The 26120-nt window shown below is 40.1% G+C and overlaps 1 protein-coding gene and 1 long non-coding RNA gene across 2 annotated transcripts; one reads left to right on the top strand and one right to left on the bottom strand.

Annotated features, from left to right (window-relative positions):
- Positions 1 to 3501: 3501 nt before the first annotated feature.
- On the bottom strand, positions 3502 to 6162 carry LOC115583657 (uncharacterized). Its single transcript, XR_003984404.1, has 2 exons — positions 6029 to 6162; positions 3502 to 4011 (listed from the first exon to the last, which is right to left on the bottom strand). It is a non-coding gene; the product is annotated as an uncharacterized LOC115583657 (long non-coding RNA).
- Positions 6163 to 6550: 388 nt separating this feature from the next.
- Positions 6551 to 25781, top strand: lrrc38b (leucine rich repeat containing 38b). Its single transcript, XM_030420746.1, has 2 exons — positions 6551 to 7348; positions 21088 to 25781. Exons 1-2 carry the CDS (start codon positions 6721 to 6723, stop codon positions 21333 to 21335), a joined length of 876 nt encoding a protein of 291 aa, XP_030276606.1. The 5' UTR covers positions 6551 to 6720; the 3' UTR covers positions 21336 to 25781.
- Positions 25782 to 26120: the final 339 nt, after the last annotated feature.

Here is a 26120-nt window from a genome sequence, read left to right as displayed (position 1 = left end):
CCCGGCCTGGGTCCCTTGGCTGCGTGTCACTCCCCCTCTCTCTCACCCTATATCCTGTTATATCTTCAGCTATACTATCAATAAAGCCATAAAAGGCCAAAAAAATACTTAAAAAATAATAATAATAAAATAAAATAAATTGTACACATCTTAAACCACCGGGCCATCAAAACCTCCTGAGGATAAACTAACTTTGTTGTAAACCAAAGTTGACATAGAATTAATGATGCCTGGATGGAGTCACATTAACCATCAACAACCCAATTGCCATTATAAATGTTCGGACTGTGTGATTCTACAAGCTGATATGTTGAAACTTTACATTTCTTTATGCTCTGGCTTGGTTGAGGCACACAAACAACTTGGTTTGAAATAGCTTTTTCTTGTCTCCTTGATAATACCCTTTGGTGTCAGGTTAACACATTTTGAAATGCTGTGGGACCGTCATCAATAATATCCAGTGGATTCACTCTTTCAAATGTTGAAACACAGTCTAGAAATGTGGTCACCGGCTTAGCAGCCTCTGTGACACGTTATGTTCAAATGCCATTATGGTATGTTGCCTATGACATGTACAGATATGAACATGGTTTGAAATGTTATCTGCCAATATATTTATACTGGCGACTTCCTGCGATCCAGCAGTGGCTAATTTCAGTGTATTAAAGGTGAACTCTGCAACAAGTTCTGCTCTATGTCCTCTTGATTTTTATAAATTGACACACTAAGAGAAAGTCAAAAGTTACATTTAAATATTTTCTGAAATTATCCCTTTTTTTTATTGGCAACTTAAGTAATAAATCGAACAGTCTCCCTGATTGCACTTTGACCCAGCTGACAACCTGATGACACATCAGTAAAGTAAACCTGGACTGATTCTGTGTCGTTCCAGACAAGGTCACTAAACCCTCGAGCGCTGCCTTCTTGCCCCCTCATGTTACATTTACACGGCTTAAAACACTGCAGTTAGTGTCATTGCTGCAAAGACCAGAAAATCAATTTGTGCAAGTGGCCGTTGAGAAAGCAATACTCTGTCTCTTCCTGTTATGGACACTCAATATCAAAAGGTTTGTACGCTGGTTTGTTCTGTGCTAACCTTGAAAGCCTGTTAAAACAACAACAAACTAAAGTTGTTAAAATGAGTAGAGGGACACAATTTAGAAAAATATTCGATAAAACATTTTTAGATTGGGATTGGAAGATTGTGGTGTTGAAATATAACTTTACCCCACATGCAATATTGTAAGTAATGTCAGACTGTCAACTTTTTAAAGATTTGTTTATAATTAGTTTCACTTATATTGATTTATTTTAATTCTTTTTTGTACAATATATGAATTTACATGAATATGTTTAGGATACCCAAACATTTTTACTGAATTAAGACATTTTTGGAGCTGTTTTTTTTTCTTTTTTCTTTAGCTTATTAATTGGTATCAGAAGCACTAAACTGTGCCAGATTTAGTTGACTGGATAATTTCCCTGGTCTGGTTCAAATAAACAAAGCCATAGCCAGGACAAGGCCTCTAACCAGAATAACAATGAGCATACAAATGTTTTGCATGCAATCATACCACATTCAGCTATAAGAATGCCTGTAAATTTTAGACATAAGTATTTAAAATGGATTCATAAAGTTTACTGCAGCAGTATGACATTGCTGTTGCTTTACTGTCAGCTGTGTCCCAGCTGTGAAAGCCAGAGGAAATCACCATTAATGGGCGTATATAGTTTTAACACCCTCCATGATCGACCATGCATGGAAGCACAGTGGATTGGGACCTTGAGGATGATACAGAAGGCCAGGCAAAGTCAAAGTAATTTGGTGACTGGCCAAGAACAAAAAGCTTTATGTGATTCACAGATGGCACTGAAACGGTCATATGGTTATAAGACCTTTTGTTCTTCTTCAAACAAAACTTAATTTAATCTACCAATTAGGAGTTAACTTCTGTGTGTATGTGCTTTTGATTTTTAAAGAACATCTTTGAGGAGCCAGAGTCTCACTTTTTATAGGGCTTAGAAAAACTGACATATCCTCGCCTGGAAACAAAAATGTTGCTTTTCTCAGACCATGTCTTTCATCGAACCATGACCAACTCTCCCTGACCTTAGAACATGTACATTTTTGAGATTTTCCTTTTCTGCCTAAGCTTCAGTGGGGCTTGTTAGTGTGGTTCCGTCTCTTTCTTGAGAATGTCCAGTAAACTACAGAGTTGAAGATGCTTCAAAAACTCAAACGTCCAAGTTCTTCATTTTCCGTTGCTGATAAACTTTTGTCCACTTTCTGATTTGAGGTTTTATTTTTGGGGAAAACATCAGTTTGTCCGTCTATCTGAAGGTCAACGATATCTTGAGAACCAACCTAAACATGTCAGTAAATGTTGGTGATGTATGTTTCTGCGAAACCGCTGATATGCTGAAAATGTACATTAATTGTAGTGCAACTATGTTTCTTTGGGTTCAGTTTTGAATTTTATAATTGAAAACCTAAATAGGTTAGATTTCGGCACAAACAATCGTGAGGTTTTGGAAAAGGTCATCAACACGACTGGAGATGGGCGTATATAAGACGTTTGTTATAAAATCGTTTGTTATAAAATCACCTGGTTTTGTTGGCAAAAACACAGCTGGAGATGTCTCGACTTCCTCTCAAAAATATGTGTGTAAAAAATATCTGTTTCCAACAAAACAGACAAATGTGGAAACCCCCCCCACATCCAGATATGAAAATTATAAAAATGTAATATGAACATGATATGTCAGATTTGGTTGAAATGTCAGTTTGGTATGTAGCTTAAGATATGTACAAATGTGAACACAATTTAGTGTTTTAGTTCGTGAATCAGTACTAATGTAACACAAATAAATGACTGATGACCTCTGAAAGCAAGTGATGCCACAATAATGAGAATTTGTAGAAGCTGAATTTATCACAGCTAAACTTACGTTATTGTGAATGCAACTCTAATGCTGCCTGGGTGACAAACTAGCCAGCAAACTAAAAGGTCTACTACCCCATACAAACATATTTTCAGGGCTTCTTGCACAGACAAATTGATGTCAAGAGACTTTTCGGGATCACATTTGGGGATTGGACATCTGCATGACTACCCTCAGCAACAGAGTGGCCATTATATCCGCCAGTGGCAGTGCTCTAGTTGCATTTCAATGTGAACCATCTCCATTTTAAGTATCTCTAAGTCCATTTCATCTGAGCTGCTTAGTAAGTAATCAGCTGACAGAAGGAGGGCAGAGGAAATGTGTTGTCTTGTTTGATATGCACCTTTTCCAAGAAAAGCTTTTCCTTGTATTACACTCTTGCAGCTGCGAGGTAAAAATATAACAATGAAAATAAAACGACCTCAACTACAACTGAATGACTAATATTAGCAAGATTTACAATTACAAAAGACTTGAACATATGAATCTGACAACTGCACATACTGTACATGGCCAACTTTATGTCCCTTTAATCAGGAGTCAGTGAAACATGAAAACTGAGCTACAACAGAATCAGGTTTATTGACAAGTTTGCTTTCACATACAAAGAATTTGGAGTACTGGTAAGTAACAATAAGCATAGTATGAGAAAATATAAAGAAAGAGTTAAGAAGCAGGAATAGAAAGTAAACATTGACAAAAACAATATAAAATGGTCAACAAAACAATAAGTACAGTACGTCTGTTATAGACGTTTGTTATGCTACTACATTGTGTCATAGTTCACATCTTGGCATGCCTTAGTTGCAAGAGGATGGACAATTAGGCTGTTAGAAGAGGCAGCTGTGAGCAGCAAGAAAGCACACGAACCAGATAAACACATCAGAGGGGTATTAAAAAGACATAATGGTCTTTCGACCAGGCACAGACAGGGAAAACATAATAAAGACCAGCACGTGTACGAAACAGTCAGGCAAATCTGATGTCTATATATGTAGAGGGGTGATCGTTAAAGAAAAGCAGCTATTGTGGGCAGATGACTCAAGTCAGGTGATTGAGGCAGGAAACCTGTGGGCAGGTATAGAATGAAAAGAGAAGTTAAAAATATCTTATAGAATTTTTTTGCAAATAGTAAAAAAAACAGTGTCATTCTTGTCAATCCTTCAAGATAAAAAACAAAAACACAAACTGCTCATTTTGCATTTATAGGCAATATCTTAAACATTTAGCAGTTGGTTAACACACTATATTATATTGTGGTTGTAAGCAAGAACATTTTAAGCATTATCGTTTATAGGTATTTGTAATAATAACTGACATTTTAACACAGAAAGTTTATGCACTACAACCACATTATAGTGTGTCTATAACAAACAACAACGACAAAACAGTGCTACATCTTACATCAGATTTATTGCAAATACGAAGGAGAGTTGACCGGAGTTGAATCTGTAATGCAGCTCCAGTGATGTTAGCAGAGGCAGAACCTGAAGTGGGCTATGACAATTATGAATTCTGTTCTGTGTTTTGCCGTAAGAGGCTCCCACTCTTCAAAAGGCATTCTCTAGAGATCAATCGCATCACTGATTATACTCTGTAAGAAACTGCATGGGCAGCATTTTTTTTTTTTTTTGTTAAACATCAAAACCGTCCATGAGACAGCAAATATTTAAGAGTGATGTCTTGAACTGTTTTGCCATTTAATTCAGTTATCATAGTAAGATTTGAGCTGAAATGTGTTTTGTGGGAAACTATTAAAGCCACTGCAGCTTTTAGTGTGTCCCAGCTAATATATGCTGACTGTGATCAACATCTCTTTTTCTGATGAAAGAGCTGCTCTCTTCCCCGTGGCACAAAGTCAACACCACTAGTGAAGCTGCAGACTCATCTGACTTCAGTGGATGCCTTGAGCTAGGAGTGGTATTATCAGATTACTTGTGATGAAGTGAGTTAGATGTCATTGCTTAACTGCCTGGTTGTTATGAGGAGCAGGTGTGTATTTGGTCAATTTCATGCAAGTGTTGTGCACTTGTGAGTACGTGTGTGAACTTATTAATGTATTGAATTTGCATTGTGAACGAGTTATCTTCTTGAAAATACACAATTACCATCCATGACAACACGACTTCCTTAGAAATTTCACGCTAACCTCGTCCTCACGGGTCTAATTCGCCGTTCCCCTGCAACAGCATCGGTCTAATTGCATTTACCTGTTGAAGCAAATCCCATTTGGGAAATTCAATACACCTTCTGAATTAATCTATTTCTATTCATTATGGTTTGAGACTGATGGCGCCTCTTTCTTACTATCCATTTTGTGGTCATAAAGATACGTAAATGGAAAGTCAAATCAATCGACATGAAGGTAGTTTTTCAAGCAGACAGGTAATCTGCTTTTGAATTTTTACCTGACAATAAGAAACAGACTGCTGTAACAAACTAACTGGGCACAAACTAAGTCAAAATCCGTGGATAAAAGGCAAATGACTAATGAAGAGTCTCCAAAGCTCAATTTGTGTTTAACAAGATATTTTTTTTAAATTGTCAAACCAGTGAGGAAACAGCCTTTTATCATGGAAGGATTGCAAAGCAGGTGAAAAGATTAGATATAAATGTATCGAAGGAAAGGAGAAAATTCGAATTCCTTAGAATAAAAATGGTTGTCAGTATTTTTGCATAAATGCTTTAAAATGAAAGAACCATCATCATGAATAAATATCCTCTATATGCCAATTTTTTTTTTTTTCCAGATACAACTGATCGTCATTTCTTCACACTATAGGAAGTGACATCACATGTTGACAGCGTGGTTCGGTCACGCCTCCCTGGAAATAAGGAGAGGGGAGAGGGCATGAGATAAACCGTGGTAGATTCAGAGGCAGACATTGGATTGGCATGGCTGTGAGCAGCTCAGCACTGCGATCTACATGCACAAGGCTCCTGCCTGGACATTTGGATTCTCTCTGCACAGCAACACTGCCTTGAAACGGTGCTGGACAGCGCAACATTGAGCCGTGCTGTGTTTTCACAGCATGTTGCCGAGCACTGGGAGATAGAGAGGGAATAATAAAGGGGACAACCTTACCTCACACTTGAGCGATGGTCCGTGAGCTTCTCTCTCTCTCGTTTCACAGCATCAGGCTTTTCTACACAGAGACCTGGGACTAATGGAGGGATGCAGTGATGTTACTGTTCGCTTGTCATGCTTGAATCACAGCTTCATATATCCTTTTGTGTCAGAAACCTTATTGTCTTCGTCTGTCACCGCCGCCAGATCAATTGTGGGGTAGCGCGGCGGACAGAGCCCCCTCCTCAACCCCCCTCTCCCTTGTCTGTGCCCCTGGCTTCTCATCACTCCCGGCTCGCTCGTGTCTATTTACCTCTCTTAAGCTACCCTCCCCTCTCTGTTAAGCTCCGTCTTTCTTGCTCTCCCACTCCCTACTGCTTACTATCTGCCTCTCGTTGCTCCACCAAAGCAGGCAGTCAGCTCTTCTATGCAAGAGGCTTGCTACATGATCTCCTGGACAACAGTTTTTGCCGCTGCTCTGCCACCTCACAGTTCCTGAGCCCTTCCAGATTTTCATCTCTACAACGGCAGGATGTTCTTCCACGAGGATTGATCCCCTTCCACCCCCTTTCACTTTCCCCTTTCCCTCCCTTGTCCTGATCTCCTACCCTCTGACCCTCACCCTTTTGTTCTCTACCCCCGCCCACCCTCTCCTGTTTGCCCTTACCCCGAGCCTCTTTCCCCCCATAATTCATTTCACCCTCTTGACCATGTTGCCATGTGTCTGCTGGCTCCAACTTATCCTCATCTTGCTCTCCTCTGTCTTATGGACCCGGGGGGAAAACTGCCCAGCAACCTGCCTGTGCCCGGATCCCCACACTGTGGACTGCACTGGCCGAGGGCTGACCCGTCTACCCGATGAGATCCCCCTGGATGTGCGGAGGCTTTTGCTGGCCGACAACTGGATTCCCCGCATCCCCTCGGACTTCCTAGTTCTGTACAGTGACTTGGTCTACCTGGACCTCCGGAACAATTCCCTCTCCCACATAGAACCGGGGACTCTCAGCACCTCTTCCAGGCTGGTCTTCCTGGACCTGGGCAGCAACAATCTGACTGAAATACCCAAGGGGACATTTGGGGAGTCAAGGAGCCTGATCAAACTACGATTGGGCAACAACCCCTATCTGAGCATGGTGAATGAGGAGGCTTTCCTTGGGCTCACCTCTCTGAGAGAACTGGAACTGGAGCGCAATGCCCTGTCCACACTAAAGGTGGGGGCACTGAGTCAGTTGCCCTCCCTGCGGGTGGTGAGGCTAGAGGGCAACCCCTGGGTGTGCAACTGCAACTTTGCCAGCCTGTTCGCATGGCTGATGGAGAACAGTCACAAGCTTCCAAACGGTAAGCAGCACCATCAGAAGCTTTCCATGTGCTTGACCCAAATAAAGCGTATCTGAGCACAACATACAACAGCATCATGGCAAATCCATTGCCATAACACCACTCTGGTCTATTTATGTTTTCCCTGTAGGAGAGGGAACCCCCCTCCCTCTCCCTTGTTCTAATTTTATCTCTTTCTTCCTCCACTCTTTGAGCTTGTAATGTGTAAAACTGTGTATGTAATATGAGACAATAGCTCTTGAATGTGAAAACTACAAGGAGGCTCTGCTTTCGAATTTTATCAATTTCAAATTGAGACATCTACTCAAAATGTCAAAAAGAGAGAAAATAATTTTTGCTTGCCGTTTCTCAGATTCCACATTTCGCCAAGCTTATACACCGAGTATTGACCTCTATCCTGCGTGGTAGTCAAATCGATCAATTTGCAGCTTATATTTATATAATACTTATTTATATAAGCCTTGACATTTGGTGGACACTGTAATTCAGCAATATTATCAATGATTTTATTTCCTTTTACTTGCATTTCAAAATCAAACCCCTTTTTCTATTCCTGTGTTTATTACTCTGTCCATGTGAATTTTTAGGCCCATACTATAGAGTCAGTCCACCGCTGTGATTCAGCCTGGAGGATTGAGTTAGATAACGGGAAGTTTTGGTGTGCTTGAGCGTGCAAGGCACTCTGAATGTGTGCATGCACATCTGAGGAATAACACAAGACAAAAAGGATCACTGTCTCCTTTTAGAAGTATTCTACTGTGGGTACGATCCCAAATACAAGGAGCTGATTGGACTCAACCCCTAAACTGACAGGATTGTAGATTCTAAATTGCAAATACACAATCCATCACAGTTGTTCAAATCTGTGTAAATATGATTCATTTTCTAGAGTAAATGATATGTAAAACACCTGTCAGAAGCCATTTATTCTGAGACAAATCATCATAATTATGCTTTGTTTTTAGGGAACCTTTAATGTTCTTACTGAAGGTCAACCATATGTGTATTACTACTAATGTCCTAAGAAAAAAGGACACAGACAGCAGTTATGTCTTCAGTGCAAGCCAGCACGTGGGAGCAGAGGAGGCAAAAATAAACAGATCTGCCAGTTCAGCCACACATGACTAGTAACTCGTGCAGTTATCCTATTCAGATCAGTGTGTAGATGTGACGCATTGCATTATTTCAGCCTAGTCTCAGAATTTAATCTGACTGTGGCTCATACAGTATGTCCAATTTAGTTTTTACATGTAGTGCATTGTCAGGTACAGGGAGTTATCTTTAAGGGTGTAAAGATAAGGAGTGGGAACATTTATTTCTGTCACTGTTCCAAGGTTGTTTAGGGTGTGAAATGTTGACCAGTCTATACAGAGAACAGTTTTTTGTCCAAAGGATGAATAGCAGTGGCCCACATCTTCTGACTCAAGGTATGATATTTTTGAGATGCGAGGACTTTAGGTATCACATATGAATCTCAAGATTCAGGCAGAGCTGCTAACAAACCTCCAGTAACCTCATGAAATTAGTGAGATGCCAAAGCCTCTGTACACGTATATCGTGATATGTCAAATTGTAATTATGCAGAGGATTGTAGCACAAAAATAACCATTTTTCTATTTCCAAATGGAAATGAAAATCTTGCTCGAATCCCATTTGTTATCTGGCTGCTGGCAAAGTTATAACTCAGCTCCCCTAAAATTGGCTGGCTGTTGCAAACTGCTGACTACTCACAAAAGCAAACTTCTTGTATACATTTAGGCCATGGTGTACTGTGCTATTGATACTGCTCTCAATCTCCTCCCCGGTCTTTGTGCATTTGCCCCAAAAGCCGACAAGTTTGTGCCTGTGGGAAGGGAAAGTTGATAAACTGGCAAGAATTCCTAATTCCCCCTGGTAAGAGGCAGTGAAGGCATTAATCACAGGTTCTAAGTGTCGTCTACCGCAAGGCATAATGAATTGCATTAGTAGTGCTGGCCAGGCAGACATCAACAACACAGAAGAAGAAGCCAAAGGGACGGCCAAGCTGCTGGCATGGCTGCCAACTGGCCCCAGTGTATACAGACACTCAAATTGAGTTAGTAATGCGTATCTCACCTCATATGCAGCTCTTGCATCCCCATCAGTGAGTGTTTGCTTTGTGACCCCAGAGACGAGTCCATCGGCTCAGACACAACACACACACACACACACATTCACACATACATGCTTATTTATGTGTGAATAAGTGGTCTGCTTTCGGTCTTTTGTATAATTCTTTGGCCAATAAAAAGGTGTCTGGAACATTCTTTGCAATGCTAATAGTGCCAGAGGATTGGATAACAAATAATGGGAACGATTGTTGAAAGTTGAAGTGATTAGTTTTTTTGCATCAAAGACTCCACTCTTCTAAGGCAATGCTAATTAGATGTGTAACAGGTCAAATAGGACAAAAACATGCTTCTCTGGAATGAAAATATTCTCACAGACTAGTCTTTGTCTTCCTGCTTATAATTTGTTGAAGAGTTGCTTTCTTTTCTAATTGTCAGACAATCTAAAGTATGACACAACTAGCAAATAAGGGGCATATATTGGCAATAATTGGCTATATACAACTATAGTCAAATTATTAATAGCTGGGTCAATAATATGAAGCTAAATATGCATTAATCGACTGAACAAGCGCAGCATCTAAACATTACTATACAAGTGGCAGTATGCACCTTTTTTTAAAGTTTGCTGACAATCTGCCAATAAACACAGAGAGGAAGAAGATAGAAAACAAGAATAAGCACAAAAGCTGTTTTTGTGCTTATAGCCTTGCATAGCCAGACCACCATCTCTATAGCGCTCTGTCAGGAGAGAAAAGTCTGGCTGCACCAATTAAACCAGTCACAAACGTGCTACACCCAGGATGCCGCAATGGTGCAACTGCAAAATGGTGTCGGAGAAACTTGTTTTGCACCTGGGGAAAAGTGTGAAATTATCAACTGATAATTTGACATTTACAGTATAAATATCAGCCATGAAAAACAGGAAATTAATGATTGTGGGAATGAGATGAAAAATATCAATCCAGTCTTGTTATGCTTATATTTGCAGCTAGAACATGTTAATCCTGTTTAAGATAACAATCTGTCACTAACACACTTAAGTGACAAAGTAAATTCTACACATTTACTCAGCTTTAGAACAGATTATAAAAAACTCAAAAGTAGTATCCACCCAACTTGTGAACTACCATCTTTGACAAATATTTCCTGTATGAGCTCAAACTGCAGGACAATGCGCAGTGTTGTGCAGACTATTGTTGAACAAACACAGCGTAGCAGGGAGGATTATAGTGAGTTGGATTTACAAACACGGCCGGCTCACACATGCAGTCATCGTACTGCCAGACCTAATTAACATAATGACTGAGCTCTCGATGGTGCAAAAGTGTGATGACCTATTCCCTGCAACGCTGTGTTGGAAGTGGCTGCACAATAGCAGATGGACACTCATTAGTGAATGAGATTGACTTGATAAGCTTTTTCAATATGTATCAACCATCATCATGAGTGTGGGTGGTTCAACTTAATATCTCTTTTATCACTGAAAAAATCAATTACAGAGACAGAAATTGCTTTTTAAAATTGAACATCCTCGTGCTTTTAGCAGCCGTGTGGGTGTTGCCATCCTCATGTCTGTTTCATCATACAACAAAAAATTTTAAAATGTACGTGAGTGTTGACGCTCTTAACAAAGAGCTCCACTGATATTAAAAACACATAAAGGTTAAAGCTGGAATTGATGTCAGTCAGCTCACATCCTTCATCAATTCCTGTGAGCAAAAAGAGGTTTATTTTGGTTTTACTTTTAAAATCTGGAAGTGTTGCTAATCAGCTAAAACAAGGTATGTCTGTAGATTCCTCAGTGGCATTAATAAGGCTGATGACATCACAGGCCTAAAGTGGTGGCTCATTGATTGAACGTCAACACAAATCAGCATTTAGCAGTCACGAGTTTCAGAAAAAAAACCCTGTAAATTATGGCACCAGCAGAAGGTAATTAAAAATCGTCAATAAATCATGACAAATCTGTCCTGCTATTTTAAAAGTCATCCTGAGATATCTTCGGTTCCCTCTGTGATGGCCTGCATAATGTAGCAGCTGCGGTGCCCATGCTGTAAACCCAATTCCCATTCCATTTTTCACGTCTTGATTTCCCCTGTGATTTCAAGTTTACAACGCAGCACACTTTTTTGTTTGGATAACTTTGATTACTGCAGGTCAGCATGATGAGAGAGTGGATGCTTAAAATTCTGAGTGTTTTTTTTTTTTAGGATAGACTAAACAGAGCTCTTTCCACATGGCTGCGATTTGTTTCCTTCATTTAGAGTCGATCAGACGGACACGCTGTCAGTTGTCTGGGGCTTTTTAGTGCCATTTCTCTGTTTTTTAGCCACCAATCAGGTTTATAAATGATTAATTGGAGGGATGAGTGTAAACATGATCCACTGCTGTCTCCAGTGCTCTTGGGTTAAGGATGAACAAAGGCCATATATAATTCAGACTGACACAGTTCTACGGCACATTGGCCAGGGTAATTGGAGCCAGAGCTGCCTACAGGGCAAGGCAGGCCAACTCCCATGAGAGATTGAGGCTGAAGCCCTTCGTGGCATTGCTATCAACACTACTCATGACCTGAACAGTTTCACTACAAGGTAGCAGTTCATGTGACAGGGTCGAAGTCTGAATTTTCCTCTGCGGCCTATCGAGTTGCTCCCCAGAGACCCGTTACCAACGCCACATAAGCAACTCTGAAAATATGATGCTGCTGACCAGTGCTACAGAGCACGCACATGGTGCCACACTGCTCCGACACGACATCACCTGCTATGTTTACTACCGATGGGTATGTGAAAAGGAGATATCTCTTCCATTAATGCAGGCTGAAAGCTTCTTTTATCTTGGCCTAAATTAACGTTTATTTAAAGTTGGAATATGTGATAGAGTGAAAGAGCGCTGGCAAGAGAGAGCAGAGTCTGAAAAGGTGGACAGAATTACACAGCGTGATGGCATCAGCTGTTGCATGAGCAGGAGCAGAAAGGGATAATCTGCCAGTGTCAGAAATAAAAGGTGAAAAGCCAAAAGCTTTATTTCACTGGCAGCGTGCAGCATTGTACATGATGGGTACTTTCCTTTCTGCCTCTGTGTGGTGGAGTGTGAGGCATGAATTGCTAAGCCCTGCACATTTAGCTGTTAAGAATCAGTGTGGGGAAGGTTATTATTGAAATATAATAAGTTACCGATAGTTACCCTGTAAAAAATGTAATAAGTGGGAATGTTTCGGTGCTGATACCAGCATCGGAAATGCCTCTTATACTGTCTAAAATACTGGAATCCGTGTCAGGGAATATATGACTCTATGTACTGATCCAATATCACGTAATTTATTTATTTGAAATGGGACCTGGCTACTTCCCAGTTCTGTACTAACAGATTTGTTACTGCACAAGTAGCCCAATATCCAATAGCTGCATGCAACTTGAGTAACTTCAAGCCTATCCATAATATAACAATTATGCAAAGTTGGGAGTATAAAGCTGCTGAGAAATAATAATCCTTTAAACTGTATAGATTAAACACAATGGCATCCGATTAGTACTTAAAGTATAGTAAGTAAGTATATGCATATCGTACTATGTTATGTTACTATTTTAATTATTAGAAGTTTTGTGATGTGTTCGAAGCTGGTCGTTAGTATACGAAGCATACTCCGTTTCCATATTTACGTTGGCTTCTGTTGCCGTCTGTTAGAAGAGTGGAGGAGGCACTGAGACGAGGCAGTCTAGGATATGCCGGAAGTCTCAGCCTTTGGACGATTGCGGAGAATCCAGCCCGAGTCCTTCACAAAGGAGGAGTCCAGCCTCATTAAACAACTTTGAAAAATAGTCCACAGGCTTATATTGAAAACAGATGAGATGGGGAAGGAGTCTGTTTCATGTCATGTTACATTTGTATGTTATTCTAATTGGCATGTAATTGTTACATAGAGCCACTTTAATAAAATATTAATACGTTGTCTAAGCTAGACGGGCACCAACAATATATAGAGAATCTTTAACACATAAATATTAATCAAATCAATGCAAGAAATACAAATTGATCTAATTAGCAGGCAAGCGGCAGTACAAAGTAAAATGAGAGAAGTGATCAAAACAGTCCTGACAATTCGAGGACAAACTGCCCAATGAATGGAGTCCGTCTCATCCAAGAGACAGCTTATGTAAGCCATCACACCCTTTATGGTGCTGCACGTAAATTTGTCGCAACACCTTTCCTGACCCCAGCCGCCAGGAAATATGAAAGAGATGACAGTCCTGCACGGTAAAAAGATGTGAAGCAGGAAGATGATTGTTATATTCTACATAAAAAGCTTTTTACTGACCAAAGAAAACATTAATAACACCAACAGTAGATTAACTGTTTTTCATCATGATAAAGAAGTGAAGACATCTTCTAGTATTCATAGATGTCTTTTCACTATTTTAACATTTGTTGCTTGTATTCCTGAATTAAAAAGCCATCTATGTGTGTATTTCTGCGTTTGCTCTTTTGAAACGGCACAGTGATGTCAGCGAGGCTCCACGCAGAAGGAAATCCCCTCCTGAATGATTCACCCTCACCCCACTGTCACATGAATGCTTGTCATTTTGTGCATTCATAGCACACATCCTCCAGCCTGTTCCTCCCCCAACTCCCACTCTTCTTGTACAAATCTCTCGTCGTTTTTTTCCTCCAGGTTTCCCTTCAGACTCTTCCTGTGATTGCAACTGAATAATTCTTCAGTCTTTCTATAATTATGTCTGCCTGCTGCTTTTTACATCTACTGAGTATTGGATTTGAGTGGCACATCCATCTCATTTAATAGGGAGGGGGACGGTTTTGTGTCTCATTATCACAACTGGATTATTTAGGCAGACTGTCTAGACACTAGTGGTTTTGGAGCAAGACTTAAGCGTGAATGCCAACTCCTGCAGGAGCCTGTCAACGTGAGATGGTGGTGATCTCGCCTTTGCTGGTGGTGCAGAGATCAATCTGGATAGACAGTGTGGTGTTGAGGGAGGGAGGAGAAACCAGCCTCCAATATCAGTATGTCACAGCTAGGTAGATCAATCACGGCTGAGACAGCAGATAGTCTATCCCCTCGGCTGGCTGTAATCCTAAATGTAATCCATCAACTGTCCGCGCCAGGAATGTAACAGCAGTGTGGCCCGACATACCTGATAGTGTAATGGCATGATTTGTGTTACATTACTGTGTTCGGTTGCTGCCCCAGCCACAGTTTCGGGGGATAATAGTGTTGTTGGGATCATTTATGAGCTCCAGAAAGGGTATTGTGTGGTGCTTTTATTACAAATAGTCTATCGATTAGTAACGTCATCCACGGGTAGTGGATTAGTGAAACATTTTAAAATCCAATATATGTTTTTTGTTCTTTTAGCTATACTGAATTGTTCTGTTATTTTTTATTTTTTTTGTGTACAACACAAGCCAGAATCAGTGTTAGACAAGTACATTTCTGCAAAACCAGAAATGTATGTTGTTATGTTTGTTTGGGTTTAATATTCTTTTTCTCTCTCGTCACAACGTTGTGCTTTTGGCCCAAAAAACACTCAGTTAGGGTTAGGCAAGCATTGTGGTTTGGCTTAAAATACCTCTTTTGGTCTGCGTGCTCATTGGTGGAGATGTTCAGAAGCAAAAGGAAATGTCTCCACGGCTCCTTAAAAATTGAAATAAAGCACAGATTTTGTCGTCACAAACACCACTGGAAATGTATGCTGCTCTACTCAACAAGACGTCCGCCTTTGTTACCGCAAACAGATGGAAATGTCTCTGCGACCACTTAAAATGTCGCTGTATGCCGCGTTTGGTACAAGTCAACCTTAGTCTTTACTGTGGTTTACAGAAACATGAACTACTAACATAATATCCTGATGACTGTGCTGTGTCCCATTCAGGTACTTCAGTATTCTCGTGGTCCTGGCATTCAGTCTATTTTTGGGGGGTTTTCTGATTTTCGCTCCAGACTTGCCTTGCATTGGATTTTTTGTTAGCCCTGCCCTGTTTCCCAGTGTTTTTCCAGACTATCAGCTCCTCTCCTGTTCTTCATCAGTTCCTTTACCTCATTCCCCTCACCTGAGATTCTCTGCCTCTTCCTTCGCTGGCACCTCATCCCCTCATCATCTTCTTTCTTGGATTTAAGCCCAGTTTTCAGTTCAATTTTGTTAAGTTGCGCTGGGTCCACTTTCTATAGCACGCTGATGTTTAAAGTAAGATTAAACTCTGTGAAAGCCTGACAGTGTGAGGCTCCAAATATAGCATCCATTAACACATAATAGGCAGACAGATAAGCCTGCTGAATAAAAGAGGTGGCTGCCTTTAGAGATTTCTAAACCTGTAGGCACCAAAAACTAGTTTGTCTGAACACAGGTATATTTTAGCAAGCTAGCATTAGCAACTGTTTTTCAGTCAGCTCACATGCATTGCATTTGTAGCTTGTACGGAGTTCATTTTAGATGTTAAATGTGTATTATAGATACAAGTTTCAGGGAAGGAGGAGCAGCAATTGAAGCTAGTTTAGCATCATCAAAGCATGTGGTCAAACGTTTAGTGGGCTAACTGTCATTCTAATTGTGGCAAGTTTTGATATTCAGTATATTATTGCATCCACACAGGATCGGTGGGATATTAAAACTGACAAAACCACTTACACAAAACAACCTCACAAAACATATTCATATTTGGAGCATTCATTTTTGATTAATAGAAATTCTTTCTACATTTACTTGTTTTATTGTGTGAGGCACCAAATGAAATACCAGCAAACAGAGATAAGCTCCTTCAGCTGATAAGATTTTACAATCTAGCCCACTAGGTTTCGCTGAAGTCATTTTGCCTCTGGTTTGTTGACATTTTGGTATTTTTCTTTGCTAAGTAGTCAAAAATATCATGTGAACTTGACATAAGCTCCCTCAAAGCTTTCGGGAGTTTTTAAGCTGTGGTAGGTTTTATTTTTGTTTGACATAAAGCAGCTCAACAAATTAGAGAAGTGCCTCCATAACAGAGGTTTTCAGCTACGTCTCTAACCTGACGTCATGTAGGCTCAGTTTGGACAAAGATGTGCACATCTGTCCCTGAGAGAGAGGCTCTCTCAGGAAAAGATGTGCACATTTTTGTCACAGACAAGCTTGTAAAGCTGTGAAACTGTAATTATGGTGTTTGCTCCAGAAGATTCCACTTTTGGCCAAATACCACAGCTGTTCAGTAATTATGCCCTTTGTCAGACAGTGTAATACGTCTGTATGCCCTATTGTGTAATTTTAGTTCTTAATTGCAACAGTGTAGCTCCGGTGGAAATCTGCTTTCTCTACTTGCAGATCCTCTACATTTTGCTCGAGGACCTATACGATGTGCACTTGTATAAACATTACACAGAAATATATAAGATATATATGCATATTTACTTCAGTCAACATAAGTTAAGGTTTTGTCTTGTGTGGTCCAGACTAATCACCCAGACTAATAGTAAAATGTTATTGTTTTAGGTAGCCAATAGAATCAAAACCATGTCTCTCTGTCTCCTCCATTTCCTGTTCATCAACTCTGCTTCTGTTACAATAAACATAATAATCCTGTAACTGGGGCCATGTGTTCCCTGGGATAATTTCAGCCTGGGTTGTTATTAATCAAGGCGAGACCAGCCAAAATTGTTTCAAAGGCAAAGGCCAACTTTCTGAGGTGACGGGTTACTTTGTCATACTCCATGAATATAAATATGTTCCATTTATCTCCAGCACAAACAGACACGGCAGGCCCTCCAATAGATCGAATTTTCAGGTGCATTCAAGGTTTCTTTGGCAATGACACAGCTGAATTTTGTGTTTTTTTTACTTGAAGTGGTGTTGAACAGTTCATTACAATGCGATGAGTACATTATTTGTCCTACTTTACAAATGCTCTGTCTGCAGATTTAAGTCCGCACTGCTAATGATCCATCATTAACAGTCACTCAAATATTATAAGGGATTTATTTTGTGGAACGCTCAACTAACGTCGCTGAGGGTAAGCTTATGTGGCGGCAATCAGAATAATTCACAATGCTATATTATTGTGAATAATGGAAATAACACACTGCTTATCAAGTCTAAAGTCCAGCCACTGCCATTCACAAGACTGCTAGAGAAGTTGGAAATGTTACAGTAAAAAAGCAAAACAAACAGGACAGAATCCTCTTCCACAAAATCCCCGCTGAGTGAGACTAATTTGGAAACTGAACTGATCCTTTAAAAGTGTACGCCACGTGGCTAGCTATTATGTAACCCAATTCTGAAAACATTAGATTCAAAACAAAACAAACTGTTTTCAGCTCTTAACTCCCACAGATGAGATTAACCGCCTCTAAATATATTGTGCATTAGTTTTTAAGGCCAGTAGGTTAATATAGCCACTTCAGTTCCATGTAACTAAGACTGAGCAGTTTTCTCACATGCAGTCAGCTCAGAATTTGTTTTTCATCTCTCATTCCTGCAACATATGGCAGACATGCCTCAGAGTGCTCTTCTTTGGCTCCACCAGGATTGTTGGTATTGGCTCCTAATCAGTTTGGAGCCTCATTCTCGATGCCGGGTTTGCTTCTGACTCACTTCATCTGATCCCGATCCAAAGCTACTTGAGTTTTGTGTGGAACTTTTCCAGCATGCAATTGTGCTACGGTTCTTGCAAGACTTGTTATGGCCAGTGTGTATGCGGTGATAGGAGCAAGGCCAGGGTTAGGGTTAGGGTTAGGCTTATAGAACAAAAAAACACACATTTGGATAAAAGAAGTCATGTTTATCAGTGAGGTGTGAATTATATTTCAAAATAAAATTAGCAAAGCAAGACTTGGTGATGTTTTCATGTTGTAACTAACTTTTAAAGCACCATTATGTGTCTAATTTACCTTAAACTAACAGCTTCAAAGTCATTTTGACGGTACAGTGACTTGTATTAGGGAGAATGGTGTCTCTATCAGTCCTTCTCCCACACTTGTATTCCCACTATGTAACTCAGGTGGGCGGGTAGGTTTTCCTAGAAGTGCACGATGCTTTACGACACTATGTCACATAATACCAACTATGTAGATGAAACAGGATCATATATTATGGAGAAAATGTTGTCTGGTTTCCACAGATAACTTCACGTGTTGCAAAAGTGGCTGCTAACTGTAGCTCCTGTTAGCCAGTCAGCTCATCTGACATTGCATTGGTTAGTAGTTACAGACACCTGAGATTTCCATTTACAATAGTGGTGTTGGCGCCAAAATACCACTTCCTACATTATGTTGCTGTAAAGGGTAAGGCTGTTGATATTCTATATTTTATCGTAATGCCAACACATATCCTGAAAAGAGCAAAACCTACAATTATTTTTTCCTACTATTGCATGTTCTTCCCAAGACTGATGTGTTTTCTCTGTGCCGTCAATGTCATTCTTGATTTAAAAAGACAAAAATGAGGTATGCGGTTACATGGGCGGCATGTCCCTTCTGTTACAATGAATATAAATACTGTAGTTTATTTTCATACATGCACTATCCTGTGGAAAATATCTATTAATTTACAGCCCAACCAGACCCCCAGCAAATGCACAATTTACTCAGTTTTCATGTCTGCACAAAACTACAGTGCCCTGATATTTTTAGGAAATTATTTGGCCTTTTACTGTGTTTATTTCATGTTTATACGCTTGTTAGTTTATCTTGTGTCCTCTACTAAGTCATTGTTAGAGGACATGTGAGAATCTGTATCTTGTATTAAGGGATTAGATGTTTTATCAAGCTCTTTTAAGAGTTCAGTTACGAGCCTAATTAATACTGTAGAGAGTCAATCGGAGGAGCATGGAAACCAACCCCATCCATCACTGATTTCCATTATTCCTTTTTCCATTGTCACTTAACACTTTTAAAGCTGTTTCGAGCGATTTCCTTCACAGATTTGTGTACATGCACAAGGTTTAAAGATCAACACACTAATACAAGCGGGTTGTTTCATGGTTATTTCATTCTAAATTGAGTCTTGTACATAAATTTGTATTTTTCATTTTGTTTTAACGGTTGGACATTAAACCCTGAATTAATTTAGAATTAAGGTTTGATGAATGAAGATCACAAGAGAAGCTGTTGCACTTGTGTTTTAACAAAGCATGCTGCAAATTGTTCCGACTGCTGAGCAAAGACCCAGAACTGATGTACTGCCAAGTGTGTGCATTAGCATGTGCAGTATCAGTAGAAAGTAGACACCCACATTGCAAGGCTCCATCTCTACCCACCTATAAGCTCGCTTTCACATCAATATGTCTATGTGTCCTACAGTACGTTGCCAATATGATACTGGCTGTATAGATTATGAAGTGTTTGCAGTGTTATGTCAATTATGAGATATGTATCGTCCATTATCCAGGAAGAGAAGTGTCTAATTAGCACTTGTATGAACTCCATCTCCTGGGTTAACAAAGCTGTCTACAAAACAAGTTGAATGAATGAGTCATATGTGAGAGTGAGCCTCTAGTTTCAATGGCCAGTCTATAAAATGTATGCAAATACTGATCCTGTTGACCGTTGTCATTTGAATTATGTCTGAACAGTAGACTATGTAAAAGAGAGCACCCTCTGCTGTAGTTTCAGTGGCCAGTCTTCAACGTATACATGCTTAAACTGACCCTGATGATCCAGTGTCGTAATCAGGACTTGGAAAAGAAGACTCACTGGAAGACTTGTACCCTTGAGAGCCGCGGTCGCTGTCCTGTTCCATTTAAATGATGCCTGAACAATAAACTATGTGAAAGTGACAGAGACACGCGGGGCAGCACATCCTGATTTATCTTGCTTTCATCTTGAAATGAGTTTGGTCAAGGTGCCCCTGTCTCAGACGATGCCCTTTACTGATGCATCAGTAAATTGTTGAGATGTAACCAGTCATATGTAATGAGGAATCATATCCTTAGACTTTTACCTTGTGCTGCTGGCAGCTGGAAATGAAAGTGATTGAAATGGATCTTTATTTCCATCTTCAAACACAAGATGCAAACTAATTTGTCGTCTTGCCAGAGGCTGCAGACACAACAGGACAAATATAGCCTCTCACAGTACGAATACATGATTCTAAATGTGCTGTACAGTAGGTATGTAGTTCACAGCAGACTACAGTATCTCTGTGCTTCACTGTTTCTTAGTATTTCGACTTGGTTTCCAAAGTGAACCTGCAGTCATGCTGTAGGTGGGTGTACTGTATAAACAGTGCAACTTCAACTCATAAGACTTCTGGTTGACCGTACAGTTATTAAGTCAGCAGAAGAAAACTGCATTGCGCTGCTGAATTTAGATCTTTTACAACACAGCACTGAATGAAATACTTGCCTACAAAAACAGGACAGCTCAAGGTGTATGCACTTCAGCAGGGTGTCATCTGTGTGAGCTATAGATATCATGAGCAAACATGCATCACCATATATGTTAAATCTTTAGGGAATTAGTAAAAAAATAAGCAAAAACACTTCTTACATTTGTATGGTAAGTATATTCCTCTGTGCCGTCTGCTTGTTTTCCTATATGATGTAATTCCTGAGTGGCTGTCATGTGAATATATTGGTCCAACAGTCCATAAATATGACATCACTCTCTTCAACCCTGGCTCACTTCTCTAGTAAATCAGTCTAACGTAATTTCCTGTTTCAATGCAGGAGTGGAAGGCATGGAGTGCTCCCTCCCCATGGACGGCAGACGCGTATCTCTCACCCAGCTCTCAAAAGACAGCTTCCGTGAGTGCCAGGCCACCCTGACTCTAACAGACCTGCTCATCATCATTTTCTCTGGCATCTCAGTGTCTGTGGTGGCCATCATGACGAGCTTCTTCCTGGCTTCAACTGTTCATTGCTTCCAGCGCTGGAGCAAAGGCACCAAGGGGGATGAGGAGGAGAGTGAGGAGTGATTGCAGGGGGGGGGGGTCAGTGTGGTCCTGGTACTTCAAACAATGAGAGGACACCGCGGACGGTTTGCGCTACATGTGATGAGTTTCATGCTGCTTCCTCCCTGGTGAATGTCCAGGACTGTTTGACGGTAGGATCTTGCCCTGGTACAGTCTCAGTTGTTTTCTCTGCACACGGACATCAGAAATGTGGAAACAAAGGACTTTCCCAAGGAATGAGCCAAAGTTCCCTGCTCCACGTGCAAAATGGTATTTTAGAGATCGTATTGTTGGCTGTGAGAGGGCCTGTAGTCGTCTTTTCTGGCTACTGGCTCCTCGCTTGATGTTTTAGACCTGCATGAAAATAAAGCGAGGTTAACACCTTTATAATGAGAGAGGAAAGTGTTGCAGTGCTGTCGTGTTAGTCTTAGACAAGTTGATGAGTTCTCAGCGTGTTATGTTAACGTCACATCGGACAAGCAACTCTGCAGCGTGAAATCTTGTAAATTCATCTGATGATTTTCGGTGGGGGCAGATTTATCTGTGCAGGGCAGAATGCTCGATCCCCCCCAAAAAAAAGAAAAAAAAGGATGTCATACCGACCAATGACCTCAGTATTTAACTGCCTATAACACGATATGCTGGCATATCCTGCCATTTACAATGTCTCTTTTGGACAGCCTCACTAACACTCAAAAGTGGTTCACAAGCACCAGAGTAGGCAAATTCTGTTCTCAGCAGCAGAGCTCAACTAAGAAGGATTTGGACAATGGCGAGATGCTAGGTAGCTGATGTAGTGTAGGCAGGAAGAGTTTCCAGTGCGTCTACACGTTCTTTCAGCAGTATATTAATTATATAATCACAAAATGTATGTTCAAAAGAAAACGATGTACAGTCAGACAAACGTATAAATCAAGAGGGTGTACTCTTAGATTGATAACTGTGTAGAAAGACTAGAAAGATATCTAAAACAGTATAATCTTGAGAATTATGGCAGCACGGTATTAAAATAGAGTCTATGTAGAACTATTGTGTCAAATAACGCACTTTATATGGTGAACATAATTTTGGCAAGTCCCTTACACTTCGTAGACTGGTTGTGTCTTCATCTGCCAAAGATTAGGTTTAGGTAAGGGAGAGAATTGCTTACGAGCACGATGTGTGATGATGATGATGATGATGATGTATTGTTTAGTTAGCTAGGTACGGCTCCTTAACAGAAGGCAGCACTATAGCCAAATCACACTCTGTATACGCATCTTGTACTCAGTCAAACAGTTACGGTCTCCAAAGATTAACATGTTCTCCTAGTCTGTCTACGACTGAACCCGCTGTCTTACTTCTCTTCACGCACGGCAGTCTTGAACCTGTATTTTACTTCAGAACAAATAGTTATACACCATATGAGGGCAGAGGGCCGGAGGTTTATCTCTTTAGGTATAAAACAGATGACTTTTGTTTCGCTTATGATAACCAGAATGAACACATGGACTTCTCAGTCAGATTATTCTCCTTCTCATAAATATCTTCCAATCTTGTACTCAAGTAGCTGATGTGATATCCTGAAGGCGTGACAGTAAAGTACAATCTAAACGGAATAAAACAGCGCCCTCAGAAATATGGGTTTCCGTTTGTTGTTTGCATCCTGTATATTTAAATCCTCGCTGGGATTTGTAAAGCGCAAAAAGCTGGACTGGACTGTTTTTTTTTTTGTTGTTGTTGTTTTTTTCCCCTCATAGCAAGGGTATATTGCATTGCTTCTCACATTCTTGTGCGGCATGAATAATTCAGCGAAAACTGAGATATGAAGCAGAAAGAATGTCAGGCCTCTTAATGAAAAAACAAGTTGAGGATATGAGAAAAAAAAGAGCCATGAGCAAATAGAGTCATCATTTCTGTGGTTAACAAAAGATAAAAAGGCATTTCAAATGTCTGCGTCCCTTTAGAACAAGTCATAACTCTGAATGTGCAGCATTGTGGCGCACAGTAACGTAAATGTGGCCTTATTTATTTTTGTTATTTGTTATTAGTGTTCGCATCGATACAAGCACAAAGATCTCACAGGAAACTAAAGTGGTTCTAGTGCACTCCTCAAAGGATGTGCTGCATCATGTGTTTGTACCCACCTGTAATGTTTCCATTAATGTGTATTGTTGCAGTATGTTTTCATTTATGTGTATTGTCACATCCTTATAAACAATGTAAGATTTGTACGGTATGGATGTTGTGTATTTACCAGAATTCAAGTCATGTGGGACACTTTGAAGACAAATATCCATCGGAATTTAATATTGACCTTTCGCTAAACTCATCTCCTGAACAGAAACTATCCAATTATAGCTTAGTGACCTCAGCTAAGCACAATGTCAGGCCTGTCAAGCTTTAGATTTCTCTTCATGTTGATACTGTGTGCATGGGACTCTAAGAATTCCAATACTGGCTGCATCCAAATGTCCAGACTTAACCGCCCTTGCAGACTCGCGGGGAGTCTGCGAGTGCAGAGTGCTGTCCTAACCCCAATTATCCAGTCCACAAGGGCCCTCAGGTGGACTTTGTCTACACTTCCAAAGAGTCAGCTTGGGTCGCAGTCTTCTTCACTGATTTAATTACTCACAATTCATTGCAAGGACGTGATGTTGTAGAACTTTAAAAACAATACCGTAATTCTGGTCAGAAATAATATTAAATCACTTCCACTGAAGTCCACAGGGTGGACATTTGGATTCAGCCCCAGTATCTCCACAGTTTGGAGGGTGATATCTTTTGTTGCAGACAAAAAATCGTGTGAGAAATGGATCGAACTTTGTCTTTAAGCGCTCAAACGTCAGCTAGAAACATTAGCATGATTAGCTGATTAGCTTAACCTACCTCCCGTTATGTTAGAAACCACTGCATTTGCCAAACTGAGGTCTGTTCCTCATATTCTCAAACACTTGTAGAGTATGGGTGCAGCACACTGTATTGCTTGTCCAAGTATGTTTTCCTGTAGTAAGCATACAAACAATTCAAGGGTTATAGTAGAGCAAATTACATTTTGATCCAATTTTTATATACCCCATCTACATTTCCGCTCCATGAATATTAAACTGGTGATGCTGACATTATGCTTGGAACATGTAGCTCTAGTCTCAGTCTTGTATTGAATTATACAAAATTATATATGCAGGCTTTAAGTGCACATTTAAGACCCTTTTACAAGTTCTTATTCTGAAATATCTCAATTGAAATATTGAAAAGTCAGTCAGACTTCTCAGTTATTGGCTCCTGGAGATTAAGCCTTATTATAAGCTTACATTAGCTAGCTTCACTTGTAAAACACACTACTAAAAGTCATCATTTTAGCCGACGAAATCTATGGTTGTCAGCTGTGCTTTGGTTTACTTCTGCAAGGAATTAATTACCGAGTGTTTCAGAAAAGTCGATTCCACCACCGTCATCACTGTCAGCTGCATGTGCAGCATGAGGATGGAAAGCTTGACAGGCGTCTGGAGAGCGAGGCTTAGTGAATGGTCAATTCTAACAGTTACGTTTAAGTTTAGTCCTAAAGCAATATTCCTCTAAATGTAATATTTTAAGTCATTTAAATTTTTTACATTTATGTCTTTCCCTGACATCAGTGAGCAACACCTAATATTCTTTATTGCCAGAGCGGAGACGCCTGCAGCTGAGAGAGAGTGAGAGTATGATGGGGACATTTAGCGAAGTCAACTCCCAATAAAAAGTATAGCTTTTGCCCGGGTGGTGCATGGAAGGAGCAGGTTCACATATGCAGAAAACAAAAATAAAACATTTGAATGCTTAATACCGCAAGACTAGCTAAACTGAGTTAATTAGCCTGAGGATGGACGAGAAACCGCTTGCTAAACTGATATGTGATGGTGCAGACCTTGGGCAAGGAATCAGAGGGAGAGTTTTTATACATATCATTATCATTTCCAACTACTGTGTAGTTACTGTATATTAACAAATTATTATGTTAGCTTAGCTGTTAGCTTGAAGCATATGTTAGCATGACAATTTTCCTTTCTCTTACTCATTTTATTAAGTAACAAATATCAGCACATTAGAGCATGCACTGTTAAGTTACCTGCAGTATAAAGTTCAGATTCATGTCTATTTTTCTATTCAACCTTTCAGAATGAAGCATTTATTTACTCTGTCAGTCCCCAAAGTAATTTTTTTCAGCCATCGCGTAACCCTGGAAAGCAGAGACAACTGGTGGCTGCTTTCGCACAGTTTTGTCTTGACAATGCTTACGAATACCAAAATCCATGTTCTGTTTTTGTCAGATAAATGTCAGAATGGCTCGAGTTATAAATAAAGTGACGGAGAGGAGCGTGACGTCGTTGCTGCAGCGGAATGCATTTTCCAAATGTCAAACAGACACTGTCAAACAAGACCGTATGTGTAGCTGTATATTGATGTTTGGTTAAAAAAATAAAATAAAATCCTCTTTTTTTCTGTCCTCTAGTCTGTATTTGTTCAGAATTTGTGCATCTGTCTGTGAATACAGAAAACAACAACTTGTATTATGAATGTCAAAAGAAATTATGCATTTAGCTGTGATCCAGACCAACCCTCACAAGGCAACTCGGATCTTAAAAAAGATCAGTAACAATTCGATTTAATTAAGCGCAGAGAATGTAACAGTGGAAATGTGACTCTTAGCACAGCGATATCTACTGACGAGTGTTAATATAGACGGTAGGAATTGTAAATCTCTCCTCCTCGTTTCCAGGAGTTCACAGATTTTGTCTTGTCACTGGAGAAAATGAGAGCGGCTCATCTGTAAACACGGCTCAGCATGTT

This window comes from Sparus aurata, chromosome 6, assembly GCF_900880675.1.
Source record: "Sparus aurata chromosome 6, fSpaAur1.1, whole genome shotgun sequence".
Classification (NCBI taxonomy): Eukaryota; Metazoa; Chordata; class Actinopteri; order Spariformes; family Sparidae; genus Sparus; species Sparus aurata.
Note: the sequence above shows the minus strand (reverse complement) of the source record. Positions and strands in the feature narration are given on the sequence as shown.

Excerpts from the sequence above, each read along its gene's own strand:
- lrrc38b (XM_030420746.1), top strand. The coding sequence starts at position 6,721 with ATGTTGCCATGTGTCTGCTGGCTCCAACTTATCCTCATCTTGCTCTCC. Across the intron at positions 7,349-21,087 it reads CAGTCACAAGCTTCCAAACG|GAGTGGAAGGCATGGAGTGC; the intron begins GTAAGCAGCACC and ends GTTTCAATGCAG.